Below are 21,695 nucleotides of genomic sequence, written 5' to 3' on the forward strand. Positions count from 1 at the left end.
CTTCCTCTGCACTCACTGTAGAACCCAGAGATGCAATGTAAATTTTTATGAACCAAGGGGTCAGATGATAATCAGAACAGGGTGATTTTAACCCTTCAACAAGACTGTCTTGATGAAAGGTTACAATCAGAAATGTTGACAATGCTTTTTCTCCCACTGATGGTACTTCCTGTTTTTTGCTCTAAATTCTAGCCAGTGACTAGTGAAGTGCCTCAGGGATCGGTACTGGGTCCATTGTTGTTTGACATATATATTAATGATCTAGATAATAGGGTGGTAAATTGGATTAGTAAGTATGCAGATGATACAAAGATTGGTGGTGTTGTGGACAGTAAACAAGGATATCAAAGCTTACAGTGGGATACAGGACAGTTAGAAGAGTGGGCTGAAAGATGGCAGATGGAGTTTAATACTGATAAATGTGAGGTGCTACATTTTTGTAGGACTAATTAGCAAAGATCATGCATGTTAAATGGTAGACAATTGAGGAGTGGAGTAGAACAAAGGGATTTAGGGCTTCTGGTACATAATTCCCTGGTGAAGAATGCATTTGGTATGTTGGCCTTCATAAATCAGAGTACTGAATACATGAGTTGGGATGTCATGTTGAAGATCCATAAAGCATTAGTGAGGCCATATTGTGTGCAGTTTTAGTTACCGAATTATAGGAAGGCTACAAACAGAATAGAGAGACTGCAGAGGAGATTTACAAGAATGTTTCCTGGGTTTCAGGGTTTGAGTTACAGGGAAAGGTTGAGCAGGCTGGTACTTTATTCCCTGAAGCGTAGAAGATTTAGGGGTGATTTGATAGAGGTATTTAAAATTATAAGGGGGACAGATTGAGTCCCCCTCATATTCCTTTCCCACTCACATACCACCTTAAGCAATCCTTTACAAATCACAGAGCACCGAGGCTTGTTTGGCAAGATTACACTATTAATCATGAGAGAAATGTGTACATTTTAATCAGTTTGTTCTGAACAAATTTATTTTGTGAATTTATATATTGCTTTTTTGAAAAAAAATAATTTAAAATGTAAAAAATAAACACAAAAAAGTAAACACTTGACTGATGTGCTTTATTACATGTTTACTGATATTTTTTTAAAAAGTGACTAACATCACCTTCATTTCTCTCTCCACCTATCCCCAACCAGCTTTCATCCTGGATGGCATTGATGTAAGAGCATTTACACTATGGTCGCTAATGGATAACTTTGAAGGTCCACAAGGCTACAGTCAGAGATTTGGGCTTCATCACGTGAATTTTGAAGATTCTAACAGACCTCGAACTCCAAAGGAATCTGCATATTTTTACACACGGATAATTGAGAATAATGGTTTTGTTAACAGTTCTTCAAAAAAATTAACTCAGAGCCTCACTCTCAATATTATCAAAAGATTGACAGGTTCACCAGCATCGGCAGTGCCTTCAAATGCTAAGGTTGTATGGAAAAAGTTTTCAAATCAGAATGAAATGGAAAGGGATTACTTCTTACATGGCACATTCCCAGAAGAATTTGGATGGGGTGTATCCACCTCAGCTTACCAAATTGAAGGAGGGTGGAATGCTGATGGGAAAGGACCTAGTATCTGGGACACTTTCACCCATAATCTGACCATCCAGAATGGTGACATTGCATGCGACAGTTACAACAAAATCGATGAAGATCTTTACATGCTTCGAGCACTGAGAGTCAAAAACTATCATTTTTCAATTTCATGGCCTCGAATTTTCCCCAATGGGAGTATTGAGTCATTGAATCTGTTGGGGGTTGAGTATTACAATAAACTAATTGACAGTCTTATTGCAAGCAACATAACACCAATGGTAACACTATATCACTGGGATCTGCCTCAAGCACTTCAAGATATTGGAGGGTGGGAGAATGAAGAACTGATTAACTTGTTTAATGAATATGCTGATTATTGTTTCACAACTTTTGGAGAGAGAGTTAAGTTCTGGATAACATTTAGTGATCCCTCTGTATTTAGCTGGGAAGGATATGGCACAGGTGCCTTTCCCCCATCACTAAAAAAACCTGGTAATCTTCCATATATAGTAGCACACACATTGTTGAAAGCCCATGCCAAAGTTTTTCACACCTATGATGATAAATATAGGAGCACACAGAAAGGCCTGATTTCTATTAGCCTTAATGCTGATTGGGTGGTACCAAAGACTAACGACCTCAGAGATGTAGCTGCAGCTGATCGCTACATGCAGTTTACACTGGGCTGGTTTGCACATCCTATTTTTAAAAATGGTGATTATCCTGATGCAATGAAATGGCAGGTGGGAAACAAGAGTGAACTGCAACACTTATCAACTTCAAGGCTTCCTCAGTTTACGGAACAGGAAAAGAATTATATCCGTGGTTCCGCAGATGTTTTCTGCCTCAATACGTACACTACCAAAATTATTAGTCATAAGATCAACAAACTTAAAACTTTTTCTTATGAATACGACAGGGACACGGCTGAAACATTTGACCCAAGTTGGCCAACTTCATCTGCCAAGAATTATAGGGCTGTAGCTTGGGGCCTAAGGGGACTAGTTAATTGGATCAAAGAAGAATATAATAATCCTTCAATTTACATAACCGGAAATGGAGTAGCTACTAAATATTCATCCAGTGTGGATGATACAGACAGGGTTTTCTACTACAAAACTTATATCAACGAAGCACTGAAAGGTTATTTCTTTTTTTTTACTGTTAATGGTATGAACGTCTTGTTCTTATGGCATTTAGAAGTGTATAAAACAGGTGCAGGAGAAGACCATTCAGCCCTTGGAACCTATTCCACCATTCAATGTTCATGGCTTTCAGTTCTCTAATCCTGCTTTCCCTCCATAACATTTGATAGCTTTAGCCAATCGGGCCACTTATGAATATATCTAATGAACTGACATCAACAACTTACTGTAGTAAAGAGTTCCACAAGTTCACCAAAGCCAAAAACGCTTCTCATCTCTGTGACACCTTGTCCTGGACTTCCCCAACAGCTTGAATCTTCCTGCATCTAATCTGTGTTATCCTGTCAAAATGTCATATGTCTCAATGAGATCCCCTCTCATTCTCCTAAATTCTAAGGAGTATAACTCTAGTCTATCCAATGTGTCTTCATACATCAACTACACTCTCTCAATGGCAAGAATGTCTTTCCTCAGTTGAGGCTTCATTAAAGCCCTCTACCACTGCAGTGAGATCTCCCTGCTTCCAAATTTTAAAAAAAACCTGCAATAAAGGCCAATCTGCCATTTGCTTTCTTCACTGCCCACTGTACTTTTGGATCAAATGTCATCTATTAAACTAATTCCATTTGCTGCAAATTCCATCTTTTAACTGAATCAATTCTAATGTTGTTTCTTAATTATCCAATAAAATTGTATAGAAATAAGTCATAATCTTATTTGCTATTCTGCCTTGATTCATTTAAAATCTTAAAATTTCAACTGATATATGATCATATATTTCTGTTGATGGTGCATGCTATCTAATATACTATATAATATACACTCCAACACAGAGATTATAATATAAAAATATCAGATGACAAAATACAAACACCTTAAAAAATAAATGATCATTAGAACACAGCTATTGATAGATTTAGAAACTGTCTTTTTAAAATAGCATTCTTGTTGATTTCAATTATTTAATGTTGTGCTTAATTTGCAGTAGAATAACAATTTAAGTACCCAAAAATTAATTACTTTCTCTTTAAAAATATTTGCAGCTTACAGTTTGGATCATGTTAATCTTAAAGGTTATGCTGCCAGGTCACTCATGGACAGCTTTGAATGGGTCAATGGATATGATTTTCGATTTGGACTGCATCATGTAAACTTCAAAAATCCTAACAGGCAAAGAACTCCCAAACGATCTGCACACTACTATGCAGGAGTAATTCGTGACAATGGTTTCCCACGACAGAAAGATGATGAATTTCTTTACGGTGAATTTCCAAAGAATTTTGCATGGAGTGCAGCTACTGCAGCCTATCAGGTTAGTATGTTGGTGAAGAATAGACTTCATTAACATATAATTACTTCCCCTGATGTTCATAGTGATAACACATAAAAATAACAAACTTTCATTTCCAATGTTTCTTGCTTTCTAATTTTTTTAACATTACAATATGGCCATGATTTCTAATTACAAGGGAGAATTAAGTGAATTATATTCCAGTAACAGAGCAAAACTTTAGGAAAAAAAATACAAAATTACCCCAGAACACTTGTTTCTTCCTAAAACATTTCATTTTTTAAAAATTATCCCAGAAGGACCAGTTTATCCACTGTGACAACTATCGATCACTTTCCTTTGGAAAATACTTCCCAAAAAAAGTCATTTTTCAATCTTTTATCCTTTACTGCTTCTTTAATGCATCGATAAATGAATATTTAATGAGAAACAGAGGACAGTTAATGATACCATCCCACCTTGTGTTGGCAAGAATATTTTCATCAGTTAGAAAATACACTGAAAATGCATAACCTGGCCACAAACAAATACATACTGGCAATCCCCACATTACAGCAGTTTGCCCTTAAAGAATTCACAAATCACCACCAATCTGGGATCCGGAATTAAAATTTGCTACTACAAATTGTGTATGATTAAAAAGTACTTTATTTTTTCCAAAATGTATTCTTTTTAAACTGTAATTTTTGATGCATACGCAGATGACAAGCTTTGTATTGTGGAAAATTACAATATGGACACAGCACCTGCTGTCCATTCTTACTCAGTTATTTCTTGGTTTATTGCCACAATTCCAGATTAATTCAACATTCTACTCCTTACATCTGATATTATCTCTTACTATGTTCCTTAATTAAGAGTGCTGCCCCTCCTCCCTTACATTTTTGTCTGTCCTTCCATATTAATTAATAGCCTTGCATATTTAATTCCCAATCATCCCCATCCTGCAACCATTTTTTGAAATGACTAATAAATCATACCCCTTTGTACAGAATTGTGCCACAAGTTCACCGACCTTGTTTCAAATACTACATGCATTCAGATGAAGTTTTCTAACACTTATTGTTTTAAATTTTTAAAACATTTTTGTTTACAGCACTAAAGAAGCCATTTCCAGCTATTTAAACCCACATCACCCAATTATATCCAAATTAACCTACAACTGCATACATTTTGGAAGGTGGAAGGAAACTGGAGCACCTGGAGAAAACCCAGGTCATTATGGGGAGAACATACAAATTCCTTACTGACAGCGCCAGATTCAAACCTGACCTGAGTCGCTGATGTCATAATAGCATCATCCAAACAGCAATGTTCACCATGCTGCCCAATCCTAGAATCTAGTCATCTTTAGGTCTTTTGCATTTGACTTTTCTGTAATCTGCTCTTACTTTTGCTTTCATCTCTGCATTGCTTCCCTGTCTTTCTGCCCTGATTCCCATTTCCCCTGCCATATTAATTTAAACTCTCCCCAACAGAACGAGCAAACAATCCCCCTTGGATTCTGATCCCAGTTCTGACCAGGTATAGACTGATTTGTACTGATCCTGCCTTCCACAGAACCAGTTACAATGAATTCTGAAACCCACCCTCTCACACTATTGCTCAAGACACATATTCTTCCTTGCTATTCCTATTCTAGCATGTGGCACAGCAAGTCATCTGACTTGATGCGCACCATTATCAAATGAACAAACATGATTATTAATGGTTTTGTGCTAACAATTTTAAAGTTCCACAATACGAGGGTCCTTCCGCATTTACAAATCGAAATTCATCAAATTGAAAGATTGTTCAAAAATTATTGATGTTGAATTAGTGCAGTTCCCTGGAACAGGACTGTTATAGTTGGACACTGATATCTTGTGGCACTGAAGTAGCATTACTGTAAATGGGTGACGGATGGCCAGTGCAAACTCAGACAGTCTAAGGGCCTGTTTCTACGCTGTATCATTATGATTCTATGACTGTATGATCATACCAGTATGAGAAATTGTACTGGCTCATCCACACCAAATTATCTTTTCTTTGGTGTTGTTTATTTGACAATTGTAAAGAAATGCACCATTCAAACACCAATTGGCAATTTGTAGATATTTTGAGAATGAAGGAGGGGTGTAAAAAGCCTTTATGTTGCTGTGGAATTTAGGAGAATGAGGGGATCTCATTGAAACATTTTGAATGTTGAAAGGCATGGACCGAGTAGATGTAGAAAGGTTGCTTCCCATGGTGGAAGTGTCTAGGAAAAGATGGCACAACTTCAGGATTCAAGGGGGTCCGCTTAGAACAGAGATGCAGAGGAATTTCTTTATCCAGAGGGTGGTAAATATGGAATTGATTTCCACAGGTAATTGTGGAGGCCATGCCATTGGGCATATTTAAGGCAGAAATTGATAGGTTCCTGATTAGCCAGGGCATCGAAGTTATGGAGAGAAGGCTGGGCAGTGGAGCCGAGTGGGAAAATGGATCAGCTCATGATTAAATGGCAGGGCAGGCTGAATAGCCTATGGATGCTCCTCTGTCTTACTTTGTCTCTATCTTTGCTTGTTTAGTATTTTATGAAAGTTATAATACTAACCAATTTTTTTAAAAACATAAATGTATTTTGTTTTACTATTGTCCATCTGACTTCAGATTGAAGGAGCTTGGAGAGCTGATGGCAAAGGACTGAGCATATGGGACACATTTTCTCACACTCCCCTTAAAGTTGGCAATGATGATACAGGAGATGTAGCATGTGACAGCTATCACAAGATTGAAGAAGATTTGGCTATTCTTAAAGAACTAAAAGTTAATCACTACCGTTTCTCCCTATCATGGCCTCGTATCCTCCCGGATGGAACTACTCGTTTTGTTAACGAGCCTGGATTAAACTACTATGCACAGTTTATTGATGCTCTCCTTCAAGCTAACATTAAGCCTCAGGTAAGCGCCACTAATGAACAAACCATCTTTGCTAGCTTGTGAAAAATGGAGCCAAACATCATTTGTGGACATCAAAGCAAAACTATTTAGCTTATTTTTGACCTACACAATTTTATATTCTTCTCTTAACAACTTTGATATTAGAATATACAATTAAGGAGATCTCTAAGATGCTGAAAATGGATGGCAAAAAAGTTTTTCCAGATCTCACCATTTTAAGGCAAATAGTATTTTATCCATTCAAAATAAGAAAATGCCATATTTTACCTTAGTCTTGTTTGAATAAGCAAAAGTTAGTTAAGGAAGTGACCTCAGTATTGTCAAACAGTATCTGTATGTGGATTAAATAGGAGCGAGAAGAACACGGGAACAAAAAAAAACCATAACGGATATATAGAACTTGATCACTGATGGCTGAACCAGTGTTGTTTTGCAACTGATACATCCAAGAGGTTTTCTTTGATTCTCAATTAATGAGGGTTAATGCAAAACAAGTTATTATTTTCCAATAAGTGACCCAATCAGAACAAATATGATATCATGTAAGGGAAGGAATGTCTAAAAGTGGAATTCTTAATGTGAAGTAATCTCCATTACAATACAGAGTCTGGTTTCAGTAAAATTCCATAATCCTTATGTTTTTAGCATCTGCTAATTTCAGCAACTTCCTCAAAATGAATAATTTGTTTGGTAAGTTTGAAAGCACGTGACAATCGTTTGCTTCTCATACCAAAATATTGGGAATGTGTTTTGAGCAGTAACAATACATTAGAAAATATAATGCAAGACCGTGAACCCATTATCTGAAAAATGTTGCAGACTTCGACGATCAATCCAATATTAACTTTTTTTTAAAAATCTGATTATTTACAGGTTACACTTTATCACTGGGATTTGCCTCAAGCACTGCAAGATGTTGGTGGCTGGGAGAATACCAGCACAATTGACCGATTTGTAGAATATGCTAATCTCTGTTTTCAAAGATTAGGTGACAAGGTGAAATTCTGGATAACGTTAAATGAGCCTTACAATACAGCACTTTTGGGTTATGGCTATGGTACCGCTGCACCAGGTGAGTATGCACAGTACTATACTAGCTTAACTCCACTTCAGCTTTTGAGGAGAATGTTATTCTAAACATTAACTTTTTCCAAATCATGTTTTTTTAAATTTTATTGCCTCCATTAGCATCAGAAACATCACAAGATAAATAATGTAGAATTCTAATATCTCTTCAGAAGAATCACTTCCAAATCAATCATTCAAATAGAGGACATATATATAGCTTATAATAGAGTTTAGTCTATGTATGAACAGATCAGCTTGCAAGTTAGTAAAGTTTTATTATGGGCTTGTTTAAAGTATTTATCTAACATATTCTACCTACCTCTTCTTTCATGCAATTTAATTTGGAAGAGCAACTACATCAATTTGAGATTAGTTAGCCATTCTAATACTGTTGGAAAAAAAAGGAAGTGTTTCTCTGTGCAGTAATCTTCACATTTATTGAAGGGTAGAATATTGTTAGGAAATCCTCGTTGATTAGGATTGTGACACTAATATTATTTAAAGAAGAGTGAGGTGACCTGCCTCAACAATTAATGGCTTGTGGTACTGACATCTACTGTGATGAAGTGCTTTGAAAGATTAGTTATTTAGCAGATCAAGTCCTGGACCCACTTCAATCCTCCGTTGTATATTATATCACCTAAACCACAGGAACATACTGTTCATCGACTACACTTCGATGTTCAACACCATCACACCAGCAAAACTTAAGATTAAAAGAAAGGATCTGGGACTCCATTCATCCCTCTGCAACTGGATCCTAGATTTCCTGGTCTGGACACTCCAATCAGTACGCAGGAGCAACATTAGGGTTGCACGGTTAGAGCACCAGCAACCCGGTTCAAATCCAGCACTCTCTGTAAGGAGTTTGTATGTTCTCCCTGTGTCTGCGTGGGTATTCCCCAGGTACTCTGATTTTCCCCCATCCTTCAAAACATATGGGGGGTGGGGTTGTAGTTATTTGGGTTGCATGGGCTGGAAGGCCTGTGCTGTAAGTCTAAATTTAAAAATCACTGCCTCCACACTGACCATCAACACAGGGGCACCACATGGCTGCATATTCAATCCCCTATTGTACCCCATACACTCAGTCACTCAATCTACAAAATTCACAGCTGACACCACAATCGTTGGCGGAATAACTGAGAATGAGGAGACAGAATACAGGATGGCGATCGAGAATCTGGTTGGGTGGTGTCAAAATAACAATCTTGCTCTCAATGTCATTAAGACCAAGAAGCCTATTGTTGATTTTAGGAAGGAAAGGCCAAGGGACCATGCACCTGTCTGCATTGAAGGGGAAAAGACCTTAAGATAGAGGAGAAGTAGGCCAATCAGCCTATCGAGACTGTTCCACCAGTCCATCATGAGCTAATCCATTCTCCAACTCAGCCTCACTCTCCTGCCTTCTCCTCGTAACTGATACCCTTGACAATTCAGATACATATCAATCTCTGCTTTAATACACCCAATGATCTGGCCTCCACAGTTGCCTGTGGTACTTTTTTGGTAAAGAAATTAACTGTACATCTCTGTTCTCAGTGGACACTCTTCAATCCTGAAGTTGTGCCCTCTTGCCTTGACTTCTCTACCATGGGAATCAACTTTGCCTCATCTACTCTGTCCAGGCCTTTCAACGTTTGAAATACTTTTGAGGTCCAGCCTCATTCTTTTGAGCTCCAAGGAGCACAGTCCAAGAGCCATCAAACTTGTCTCATATGCTAATCCCTTCGTTCCAGCAATCATTCTTGTGAATTTTCCTTGAATCCATCCATTCTTAAATAAGGAGCCCAAAACTGTACCCCAACCTCTAAGTGACACCTCACCAGTTCCTTATAAAGCCTCAATATTACATCCCTGCTGTTATATTCTATTCTTCTAAATATGAATGCCAACATTGTATTCACGTTCTTCAAAAGTGGGGAGGGTTAGAACCTTCATGTTCATGGGAATCCATATTCAGAAGACCTCTCCTGGAGCTAGCACAAAAGCATCCATGAATAAGGCACAACACCATCTTGATTTTCTCAGGAACTTGAGATTTGGCACATCATCAAATGTTCTTTAACATTTCTACAGGTGAGCTGCAGAAAGTATAATGATTTGTTGCATCATGGCCTGGCTTGGGAATTCAATTGCCCAGGAATGCAGAAGGCTCTAGAATACAGATCTCTAAAGTGGCCAATATCAATTCCCAGGGGTCAATGGAACCATCCAGGGGGTCAAAAAGTGGGTCAATAACACTGGGTGGGGGGGTTCAATTTAAAATGGTGTCTCCCCCACCCCCCCCTACCTGGTCCAGCACAGCCATCACCACCCTCCCTCCCCCAACGCTGTCCAGTCTGGGGTGGGGGGAGCTTGCCTTCCATGAACTTTAGTGCATTGCTGTCACACTTCCCCAGCCGGCCAGGCATAGCCCCTTTATTTGGCCTACACCCCCAAATGGAGGACAAATTAACAACTGGCTCAAGGTGGCACCAAATGGAGAACAGAGGGCTCAAAAGCTGGACCCCACCCCCTTGCCAGGATTCCATGCCTGAGAGTCAACGACCCTGAAAAGGTCGATAGTCTAAAAGGTTTTGGGATCCTTGCTCTAGAAGGTAATTAATGTTGGTTCTGACAGGCTCTGACTTCCTATCCATTGAATACATCTTTGTGAGGCATTAGCTCAAGAAGGCAGCCAACCTCATAAACAACCCCCATCAATCTGGGGCAACCTCTTCTCGATCAAGGGATTAGACTCATAGAGAATAGACCCAAGCACATGACTCAGAGATTGTTCAGTTAGGTAATTATCAGAATTTTTACTAGGAATCACAGGTCAATCAAACAAAGGCCAAACAAATCAGCAAAGTCAAAAAACAGTCCAAAGATCAAAAAAAAACACTCACGAGTCAGCTAACACTAGGGAAGGCTGCTGGAACACTTGCAACAAAGGGCTAATACAAACTGGCAAAGAGGGAAAAGAGCACGCAGCTGATATCCACAAGGAGAGGGGAGGATAGCAAGACACAGGTGGGTAATCAGACACAGTTGAAACACATTAGGGCAGGGTAGGTAATCACACAGGAGGGAAACTTAAAGGGACACGGGAGCCTGGAACTAAATATTCTTACTGCAACCTTTTCAACTGAAGATATGGAAGCCTGAAGAGCAGCACTTATATTTTCAACAACAGTTTCTTTCTAACTGCTATCAGGCTCTTGAACCTCTCCTTGTTACTCCAATCATGATACCACAAAAGGATTGTCTGTATTTTTGCAAAGACACTTTTTCCTCACTGGTATAAACTGTGAATTTTTATTATCTATCCATCTTTTGTATTTATGTCTACTATTGCAGTTTTATTTTCTTTGCAAAGTGGCAGTTTGGCTGCAGCAAATAAGAATTTTTTTTACATATGAACCTTGTATATGGTGACAAGTTTATCGTCACCATCAGAACTTCTCATTTGCAATTTGTGTATCAGGCAACTTGATCCAAGTCTTCCACAGAGAAATAAAAAGCACAAGGTTTTAATGTTTGGTTGATACTGCGTTCCACCAATTTGCTGAACTATTCCTTTCTGCGTGGATTTAGTTCAGAGTACAAAGTAATGAGCTGGGTGATTTGTTATTTCTGTGGATGTGAAAGCCTGGTTTGTGATTCATGTGGACGACTTTCTTTTAATTAGCTGCATTGAGATGAAAGTAATGATAATGGTGGAAATAATAAAAGGAAAGGTCTGAAAGCCATAAATGCTGATTCTTGTGCCAACTCCTCTATTTCGTTGTGAGGTATGGATATTTAATTTCTCAAAACTGCTGGAGAGATCAGTGCAATAAGCCAGTTTACTTTATGAATATTTACAAGTTCATTTATTTTGATCATAACCGTACCTGACAATCACAGGGAAAATTAATCTCCCAGTGCAATTTCGGACAAAGTTTAGATAGTTTAACTAGCATAGTGGTGGCACTGGTAATCTGGAGACTTGGACCAACAATCCAGAGACCCATTTAAAAATTGTACTCATTAACAACTGCAGAAACAACATCTGCTTCACTGATTTACATCAGGGCAGGAAATCTGTCATCTGCTTTATTTATCAAGCCTGTCCCATATGTGACTTCAGATTCTGTGATTGCCTGCAATATAAATGGCTTCTGAAAGAACCTTCAATGCTCAAATACTTATGTTCCAGAGACAATTAAATACTTAAGCAGATAGCTCACTACATGTTCTTAAGGGCAATTGGGGACAGGAAATAAAAATACTGGCCCTTCCAACATACTGTACATGAAACTTATTGTATTTCCTCATCCATATACCAGATGTAACTCTTGATTGACCAGTAGATAATAAAGTTGGGAAGAGTGTAAAAATCATCAGTTTCAAATTGCTTTCAAACCCACATAAAAGCAATTTTTGAAAAAAAATTACTAACAGCCTTCATTATGATAATTATCTAAATCAGCCATTCTCAAAAGGGGCCCTACTGCCCCCTGAGGGGGGGGGGGGGCACAGCACATTAAAGTAAAAGCCTTGTTTTCTTTTCATCTCGCGTAACATAAATATATTTGATTTTTTTAAATGCAGTCAGTAGAAGAGGATTATGGAAGAAACCAAAACTTGACTGCTTCACGGGGAAGGGGGCCCATAAACTTTGACCAAAGTCCTGGTGGGGGATAGCCAAAAAAAAGTGGAAAATGGCTGATCTAGTCTAAAAATTCTGTTGAGGACTCTCAAGTCTCATCGCCACAGTTTTTTGTATAAAAAAATTCATCTTCACACACAATGAACATATTTTGGAATAATTTATTCTGGTTTCTGTAATTTCAGGTCTTTGCATTCAAGAATGCAACGTGCAGCCATAACCCAGCATTCTCAGTTACTTCAAGCAATTTTAATTAGAGAATCATTTTTTCATGTTTCTAGGCATTGGTACAAGATTGGGCACAGCTCCTTATGTTGTTGCTCACAATCTAATCAAAGCTCATGCAGAGGTTTGGCACCTGTACAATGAAACGTACAGATCACAGCAGAAAGGTTTGATATCCATAACAATAAACTCTGACTGGGTTGAACCACGGAACCCTTACAAACAAGAAGATATTGATGCAGCAAATAGACATTTGATGGTAAGAAAGAAAAGATAGTACAGTATTAGTTTGCATCTTAATTGGGTAAATAAACTGGACAGAATGGTTTAATTAAAAAAAAAATTTAGTGATACAGCAGGGTAACAGACCCTTCCTGCCCAAGAGCCTATGTCACCCAAATACACCAATTAACTGATAAACCTCGTACATTTTTGGAGAGTGGGAGGAAATCAGAGCACCTAAAGGAAACAATATGGATCACAGGAAGAATGTACAAACTCCTTACAGACAGCACTGGATTCAAACCCGGGTTACTGGCGCTGGAATAGTGTTGAGCTAACCACTATGCCCTATTACTTAAAAGAGAAAAAAATAAACAATCTCTTTCTGGTTTTAAGTACTCTTGACCATATAATTGGATCAGAAGGAAGCTGTTGCAATTGCACTTGGACAGACAGTATAAGATCCTCTCCATTCAAATTAATGTCAATCCAAAAAATACTAAAAACATTGACAGAAGGGGTTAAGACCCATAGAAGCAACTGTGTATCTGTATAATCAATCATTAAAAAAAAATCAATGAGCACCACTGTCTGCCAGGAAGTTCAATAACAAGTTCATGATCAATTTAGCTACAGAAGGCAAAATATGACATGAGAGAGAACTGTGATAGAATGAAAATGTAGACACATTAATTTGAAACAATAATTGAAATCTGAAGAAAGGAGACAGAATGTGAGTGATCTTGGAAGGACCAGCATTTCCAAAAGGAGGCAGTAAACTCACTGCCTTTTTGAATGACTGGAATCTGCATGGTGAAAGAGAGGAGCATTACAGGTATATCCCGCTCTATGAATACTCGAAATAGTGAACATTCGCTTTTACCAAGATGTGTTCACTTTTATGAAAGGATTTGAATGGATTTTCAATTTTACAAAAATAGCCTCCTATAGTAGTAAATGGGTCTTGCTTTATGCCATTTCAGCTTATGAAAGGTTTTATAGGAACGCTCTAGTTTTGTAAAGTGGGCTACACCCGTACTTCGATTTTTCTCATAGCAAATAACATTGTTAGCTTTCCAAATTACTTTTGTGAATCATGTTGTAGGAGACCCAGTTCTCTCTGCATTACAGAGGATTGTAGACTATCAACATGCTTTTTACTTTTGCTGACAAAAATTTCCCACATCACATTCCATTGGCCAGATCTTTATCCACTCACTTAACCCATCTTCATCCTTTTGTTGACCTCTCCTGCCCACTTCACAACTTAATTATCAGCTGATTTTGCAACCATGCCTTCAATACTCTTCATCTGTCATTTATATAATTTGTAGAAAGTTGAGGCCCAGGACCATTCCTTGTTGTACATGACATGTCATATGTTGCCAACCAGAAAATGACCTATCTATACCCATTTCTGTTAGCCAGTTAATTTTTATCCATGTGAACATATTATGTCCTACACCACCAGTTATTGTTCTCCACACTCATCTTTGATGTGGTGCCTTATCAAATGTATCCACCAGTTTCCATTTATCCACAGCTTATTTTTCTTCAAAGACTGTCACAAAACCATATCAACTTTGCCCAAATGATTTTTCTAAATGCTTGCTATAATGCCTTTTAGCATTATTTTCTAATATTTGATTCATGACAGATGTCAAGTTAACTAGCTCATAGTATCCTGCTTTCTGTCACCATTCAGTTATGCTTACAGGGATCATATTTGCATTCTCCAGTAATGATATTTATCCCCAAATTTAAGGAATTTTGGAAGATTTAACCCAACACATCAGCCATTTCTTTTAAGGCCTCAGGACAAAGGTCATCAGTAACCAAGAACTCATCAGCCTGTTGATGAACTGACTACCACTGAAACCAATGATTGCAATTTTCCAGCATTATTCCCTACCTTCCAATTCTGGATTTACAGTTACTTCTAGGATGTTACTTACATCCTCATGAAGATTGATGAATGCTCCAGTTAAATTCATCAACCATTTCCTTCTTTCTAATTCTCCAGCCTGAATCATATTAACTGCCTTGGAAAGCCTACCCCTGGGAATATCATGTAAAGCATATCTCCACTAAAAATAGATAAACCTGTCATCAAGGGAATGCAATCAGGATTTATTCATCTGGATCCGATATGGCTAGTTTTTTTATACATGCAGGGTTTGCAGGTTAATTGGGGTATTGAGGAACCATGGGCTGGATGGGCCTGTTACCATACTGTATGACAGAGTTGGCACCAAGGGGGAGGGTATTCGCAGGCATTGCTCTTCAAGTGAGGTTCTGTGCTCTCGGCCATCACATGCCATCAGACTCTCTGCCGCCACGTCACTAGCATGCGTCAAGCATCACTAGTGTCTAGCTTGATGCACGCTAATAACTCTCCACCCACCCCCTCCCTGTCACCAGTGTGTCAAGTGTCACTAGCGTCTAGCTTGACACATGTTAGTAACTCTCCATCCACCTCCGCCTCGTCACTAGCATTCATTAAGCGTCACTAGAGTCTAGCTTGATACAAACAATTGACTCTCCATGCAATAAAAGCAGCACTTTTGGCTGCAATGTCCAAGGGATGGAGGATGTTGATGTTCGTTTGGCAGGTACCAACATCCACTAGTACCATCCCCCCTCCCCCCCAAGCTAAGTGAGTTTACAAGTCTTGGACTGTGCTCCCCGTGGAAGAGTCAGCACCAACAACCTGGGCTCGGATCCAGCGCTGTCTATAAGGAGTTTGTTCATTCTCCCATGTCTGTGTGGGTTTCCTCTGGGTGCTCTGGTTTCCTCCAAGCTTTCAAAACATACCGGGTTTGTCAGTTAATTGATTATTTGGGAGCCATAGGCTCATGGGCCAGAAGGGCCTGTTACAGCACTTAATTTAATTTTGTTTCGCATTTCTGAGGCATCTAAAACCCAGGAATATAATCTTAGAATAAGTTTAGACAAGGTGAGGAGAAGTTTCACTACACAGAGGGTGGAAAATCTCTATCCAAAAAGGAAATCAGTCGATGGAGTAGAGCAGGAAAATGACATTAAGATGACTGTTAGAGCATCTTGAAGGGCCAAATATTCTACTTACTGCTACTCCCATTTGTCATGTTCTGTTAGTCTAATGTGCCCTTTGTTAACTTTTATCTTTTAAAAAATTCCTGGCAAGCTGCATCTGATACTCTAATTTTACCTTCCTTAATCTTTTAGTCATACTTGGCTGTTTTTTATATATTCTATCTAATCTTGTGATCTATCTTGCATAACTACATCCAATTATGATATTACTTTTAATTTATTTTGTTAACCACAGATGGTGGGTTCACCCCTTAGATTGTTTTCATTCTCATTGGAGTGTGTTCTATTCTGTGCATTCTGAAAGAACCCCTAAAATGCCAGCAATGTCAACAGCCAAGTTGCATTGTCATTTCAGAAATGTATGTCATCTTTAAACATTGCTTCAAAATAAATGTATTGATGCATATAACTAACAAATTGCATAGTTAGTGCTGGCTGCATTGCATCAATATAATAATAGACAGCACATAGATATTGTGTAGCCCTCATTATAAAGAAAGGGGAGAGAAAAATTACCTATTGTGATTCCCACATCAATGTTCAATCTAATTTTGCCCCCAAAGAATTTGAATACTGCCAAAGTGTCCTTTCATTCTTTATTCCCCTTTAGTTTTATGGCGGTTGGTTTGCATATCCGATTTTTAAAGATGGTGACTACAATGAGGTAATGAAAACACGTGTGAGAGAGAAGAGCTTGGCTCAAGGATTGGCCAAATCTCGGTAAGAAATAAGCATTTTAATTGAATGAAGTATCCAAAGTGTAATGAATAGCCAGATAATATTTTGGATATTATTTCAGTAAATTGCTTTATATTAAAATAATGCTGACTGAGGAAAATGACTCAAATCCTGTAATAGGGAATCAAGTTGTGAGGAGTATTTATCAAGATTCAAGATCCCTTTATTATGCTATAAGGCAGACAAAGATTTGGCATCAGTAGAAATTGCCAAATGACTCTTACAATGACCATCCATCAAGTGTTCCTCTCGTACACCACCCCACTGCCCCCCCCCCCAAAGCCACACAGACATCAGTCCAAAGAAACCATGAGCAACCCAAATTCTTGACCCAAATCTCTGACACGATCAGGAAGCCTCAGTGCCCTCAGCACTTACTCACCTGCCTGGTTCCCCTTCAGCCAGTTTCGAGCCACTCTCCAGCAGTCCACAGTTTGGTGTAAGTCCTTTGGCTGCAGCCTCCAGCAGCCCACAGCTAGCGTGGGTTCCTTGACTTGTGTGCTCTTCAGCCGCAGAGCCCCTCACTTGTGTGCCACCGCCCTGTCGCTGTAGTCACCATTGCATAGTATCAACTCCTCTGCTTCTTCTGAAATGAGGAGTGTTCTTTCCATTTTCTGGGGCCCTGAATCAGTCGTCCACTCCCCCGGAGGCTGCTGCCAGACACAGGTGCTGCCATCTTGGTCCCAGACCTGGGATAACAAGATTTTAAAATAAACAACCATCGGCTCCTTTAACGGGCCATTTAAAGCCTGTATGGAGCTGTCAGTCGATGGACTAGGTGGTAGAACCATGTGGAGGAGTGCAGTGTCTCCACTCTCCTCAGGTCTGCACCATAGGCAATGCTGCCATTACAACTCCAGGAGCAGCACCATTTTTTTTGTTATTGTTAACAATTTATTGTTATTGCTGTAGCAATAAAATGATTTCAATGTTAATTTCAAAGCAAAAAAAATCTATATATATAGATACATTATGGCTTGAAATGCATTCCTGGCTAATATACTAAATGTGTTAGACAGTAGTTGTAGCAGCAGCATGTTTTTAATGAGTTGTTCCGATACTTGGAAAAATTGAATTTGGAAACAGATTAGAATATATTGCTTCAAAAAAATTTACATTTCTCACATATTGGATCAATATCTGGATAAAAACAAGAAGTTTAAATCTAACTTGTTTTAAATTGCAGAGAAGTATAGAGAGAATAAAGGGAATGTCCAATAGGTTCTGCTAGCATTTCCAACAAAAGAAAAATGATTTGTTACAGGTGAACCTGTACTCAATAAGTCTGGACATACTTGAAAAGCTGGTTAAGTTTCAACGTTGAGTATTTAATCAGAAGATTGGGTTGTTATTTATTCCGCTGTCGTTAGGTTTCATTAAAACAGTGTACTGGTTGCACTTCTATTTTCCAGCGCTCTTTGGTCCAGCGATTCTCGTGGTCTGGGATGTTTGAGTCTGCTGACTTTAGTACAAACTCCTTACAGACAGCATGGGGCTCAAACCCCGGTCCCAATCGCTGACACCATAAAGACATTGAGCTAATGACTATGCTAACCATGCCACCCATAGTTCCTGTTTTAAGCTTTGTTCCAGCTTTGATATGTTTACATAGGGGGTTCCCTTAGGGCCAATTTATGTGTTTTGTGGTCCGGCAATGGCCAGGTCCCAACATTGCCGGATTAAAGAGCTACAACCTGTAGGGGGTCCAGGCTGAGATTGGTGATAGGTATATGGAAAGAGGTGCCAGAGGAAGGGGTGGGGTTAATTGTAACATTTAAAAGGCAATTTGAAACATACATAGATAAGAAAGGGCAAAAGTCCAATAAATTATTATAAATACATGATGTTAATCCACCATGAAAATAATACCATAAATTAAAAAATAGACCAAGAATATTAGTGTTGGAAATTTACGAAAAATACAAAACCTTAGATTGAACAAAATGTCTAATTTGTAAATATCTAAAAAAAGTATCGATTGGGAAGATTAAATTTAGCTGATAATTGTTCAAAAGAGGCAAAATTATATTGAATAAAGAGATAATGAAAACTTTGAATGCCAATTCTATGCCATTCCTTGAAACCTGCGTCCAACAAAGATGGTTAAAAAAGATGGTTATCTATAGTAGGACTGGCCAGTGAAAAACAATTAATTCCAAAGAATTTCATAAATTGAGGCCAAATTCTCAACCTATTTCTCATTAACGGATTGTGTTAATTTGGAAAAGAAAAATGGTAAAGAAAAAAAGATCCTAAAATTGCCAATATTGGAGTTTTTTTTTTGGAAAAGTGCAATTCCATTTCTATCTAAGAGGGGCAAATCACTGACTTATCCAAAAGTAATAATAAAAGTAAATTACATCTGCTAATCGCCCAAAAGTACAATCTAAAATCTGGAAGTGATAATCCTCCATTTAATGTGGCCTTTAGAAGATGGGCTTTATTTATATGTGGGTTTTTTTCCCCTGCCATATGTAAGTGGAAATAGCCAAATCCAGTGAGATGGATAAGGGTTTTTTTAAGATTCTCGGATCCATACGTTTTGGGAGTTCCCAAATTTAGAGAGATTCTGGAAAGACATTTTCCAAACTTTATCAATGATTCTTAAGATTAATTTGGAACCTTGGCCATCAATTGCTTTGTTTGGTTTTTCTCATGATTCAGATAAATTTATATCGGCATTTCAGGAAAACATGGTTAGATGACATAATGTCCTATTTAAGTTTTGGGAAAATTAGATACAATATTAGAGAAAGAAAGTTTCAATTTATGAAATTGTGGAAGAATTAACAATTATTGTTAATAAGGTAACCTTGATTAGAGGGAGGGGGTAGATTTAGTTTTATTTTTAATTTTTGTTTCCTTTATTTTATACGTTATTTCAACAAATGGGTTTAACATGGTTTCCTAGATCATTGTGAGGTATTCGAAGCAATTATTGATGTAGTTTTACCTACTTTTTTATTGGCTTCTTTTTGTGAGTGCTTACTTGTATACAAATGAATTATTATGTAATTGTCAATTTTGTATTCTTGCTTATATGTTAAATTCAATAAAATATATTTTCAAAAGAAAATAATATATTGCTATTATACACCAGGTGAGAATAATTTTCCAGGCAATGCACTTTTCAAGTGTTTGGGAACAGAGTTTTCTAGATGAAATTTAAAGTGAAATTGTGCCAGGACCCAGCAGATTTCTGTGCTCACAGCACTATCAGGAGATTTGGAGGGTTGTTTCATGGATTAGTTAAAGGATATAGACCAACAATTTGGAAGAGTTGTGCATGTAGCATCAATACCCAGTGACCCATTCAGCCAATTCTATGCTGTTGATTGATTGTAATGGGCCGATATTCCACAAGATCATAAAACCATAAGTTATAGGAACAGAAGTAGGCCACTTGGCCCATCAAGGCCACTCTGCCATTACATCATGTGATGATCCATTCTTCTACTCAATCCTGCTCATTTGCTTTGTCCCAATAACCTTTGATATCTTGACTATTCAGATATCTATCAATCTCTGCCTTCAATACACCCAATGATTTGGCCTCCACAGCCACATGTGATAGCAAATTCCAGAGGTTTACCACTCTCTGGCAAAATAAATTTCTCTGCATCTCGGTTTTAAATGGGCACCCTTCAATTCTGAAGTTGTGCCTTTTTGACCTATTTGTAAGCAACTTTGCCACATCTTCTCTGTCCAGACCTTTCAACATTTGAAATGTTTCTATGAGGTACCCCCTCATTCTTCTGACTCCAAGGAGTACAGTCCAAAAGCTGTCAAACATTCCTCATATGCTAACCCTTTCATTCTAGGAATCTTTCTTGGGAATCCTCTCTGAGCCTCTCCAACATCAGCTAATTTTGGCTCCTAAATAAGGAGCCCAAAACTACATCTCTGCTCTTACAACCCATTCCTCCAGATATGACAACATTGCATTCATCTACTTCACCACTGACTCATTCTGGAAGTTAACCTTTAGGATATCTGAGACAAGGCCATCCAAGTCCCTTTACACTTCTGAATTTTGAATTTTCTCCCCATCCAAATATCATCTGCGCTTTTGTTCCTCTACCATAGTTGCCTGACTATGCACCTTCCAATATTACATTTAATTTGCCACTTCTTTGCCCATTCTCCTAATTCAGTGGTTCTCAATTTTTTTTTCTTTTCACTCACATGCCACCTTAAGTAATCCCCCACTAACCACAGATCACCTATGGCATTCTATGCCATAAGTGCTCTATGGTTTTTAAGGGATTACTTAAGGTGATATGTGAGGTGGGGGGGTGGGGGTTGGTTGAGAACCACTGTCCTCATTGATCAAAATATTTCTACAGCTTCTCAGTTTTTTTCATCACCAACTGCCTGTCAACCTAATTTTGTATCATCTGCAAACCAAATAAATATCATACAACGTAAAAAGAAGAGACCCGAACACTGAGCCTTGCAGAACACCACTGGCAACTGGTGGCCAACCAGAATAGGATTCTTTCTTTCAACACTCCGTTTCCTGCCGATCAGCCAATCCTCTACCCACACTGGCAACTTTTCTGTGATTCCATGGGCTCTCATTTTGTGAAGCAATGTTACGTGCGACACCTTTCAAAGGCTTTTTGAAAATCCAAATATTCAACATCCACTGCATCTCCTTTGTCTCATCGGCTTGTGGCTTCCTAAAAAAAAATTGCAGTAGGTTTGTCAGGCAAGATTTTCCCTTAAGGAAACCATGCTGACTTTGGTCTAATCTTGTCATATACTTCCAAGATTTCTGAAACTTCATCCTTGACAATCGGCTCCAACAACTTCCC

General features: G+C 38.3%; 1 protein-coding gene and 1 long non-coding RNA gene across 3 annotated transcripts in view; one reads left to right on the forward strand and one right to left on the reverse strand.

Annotated features, from left to right (window-relative positions):
• LOC138762017 (uncharacterized) overlaps positions 1-21,695 on the reverse strand; it is a 66,151-nt gene that overhangs the window by 41,834 nt on the left and 2,622 nt on the right. Inside the window, exon 2 of one of the 2 annotated variants that reach the window (XR_011356713.1) lies at positions 17,261-17,567. This is a non-coding gene — a long non-coding RNA (uncharacterized lncRNA). Of the gene's footprint in view, positions 1-10,873; positions 10,990-17,260; positions 17,568-21,695 lie in introns of those variants that run through there. The other variant, XR_011356714.1, reaches the window with a different exon arrangement.
• LOC138762009 (lactase/phlorizin hydrolase-like) overlaps positions 1-21,695 on the forward strand; it is a 37,914-nt gene that overhangs the window by 2,477 nt on the left and 13,742 nt on the right. The window contains exons 2-7 of the mRNA XM_069935136.1: positions 1,158-2,696; positions 3,742-4,010; positions 6,624-6,914; positions 7,788-7,986; positions 12,900-13,102; positions 16,751-16,860. Of these exons, the coding sequence (XP_069791237.1) occupies positions 1,158-2,696; positions 3,742-4,010; positions 6,624-6,914; positions 7,788-7,986; positions 12,900-13,102; positions 16,751-16,860 (2,611 nt within the window). The remainder of the gene's footprint in view (positions 1-1,157; positions 2,697-3,741; positions 4,011-6,623; positions 6,915-7,787; positions 7,987-12,899; positions 13,103-16,750; positions 16,861-21,695) is intronic.

This window comes from Narcine bancroftii, chromosome 4 (assembly GCF_036971445.1).
Source record: "Narcine bancroftii isolate sNarBan1 chromosome 4, sNarBan1.hap1, whole genome shotgun sequence".
Classification (NCBI taxonomy): Eukaryota; Metazoa; Chordata; class Chondrichthyes; order Torpediniformes; family Narcinidae; genus Narcine; species Narcine bancroftii.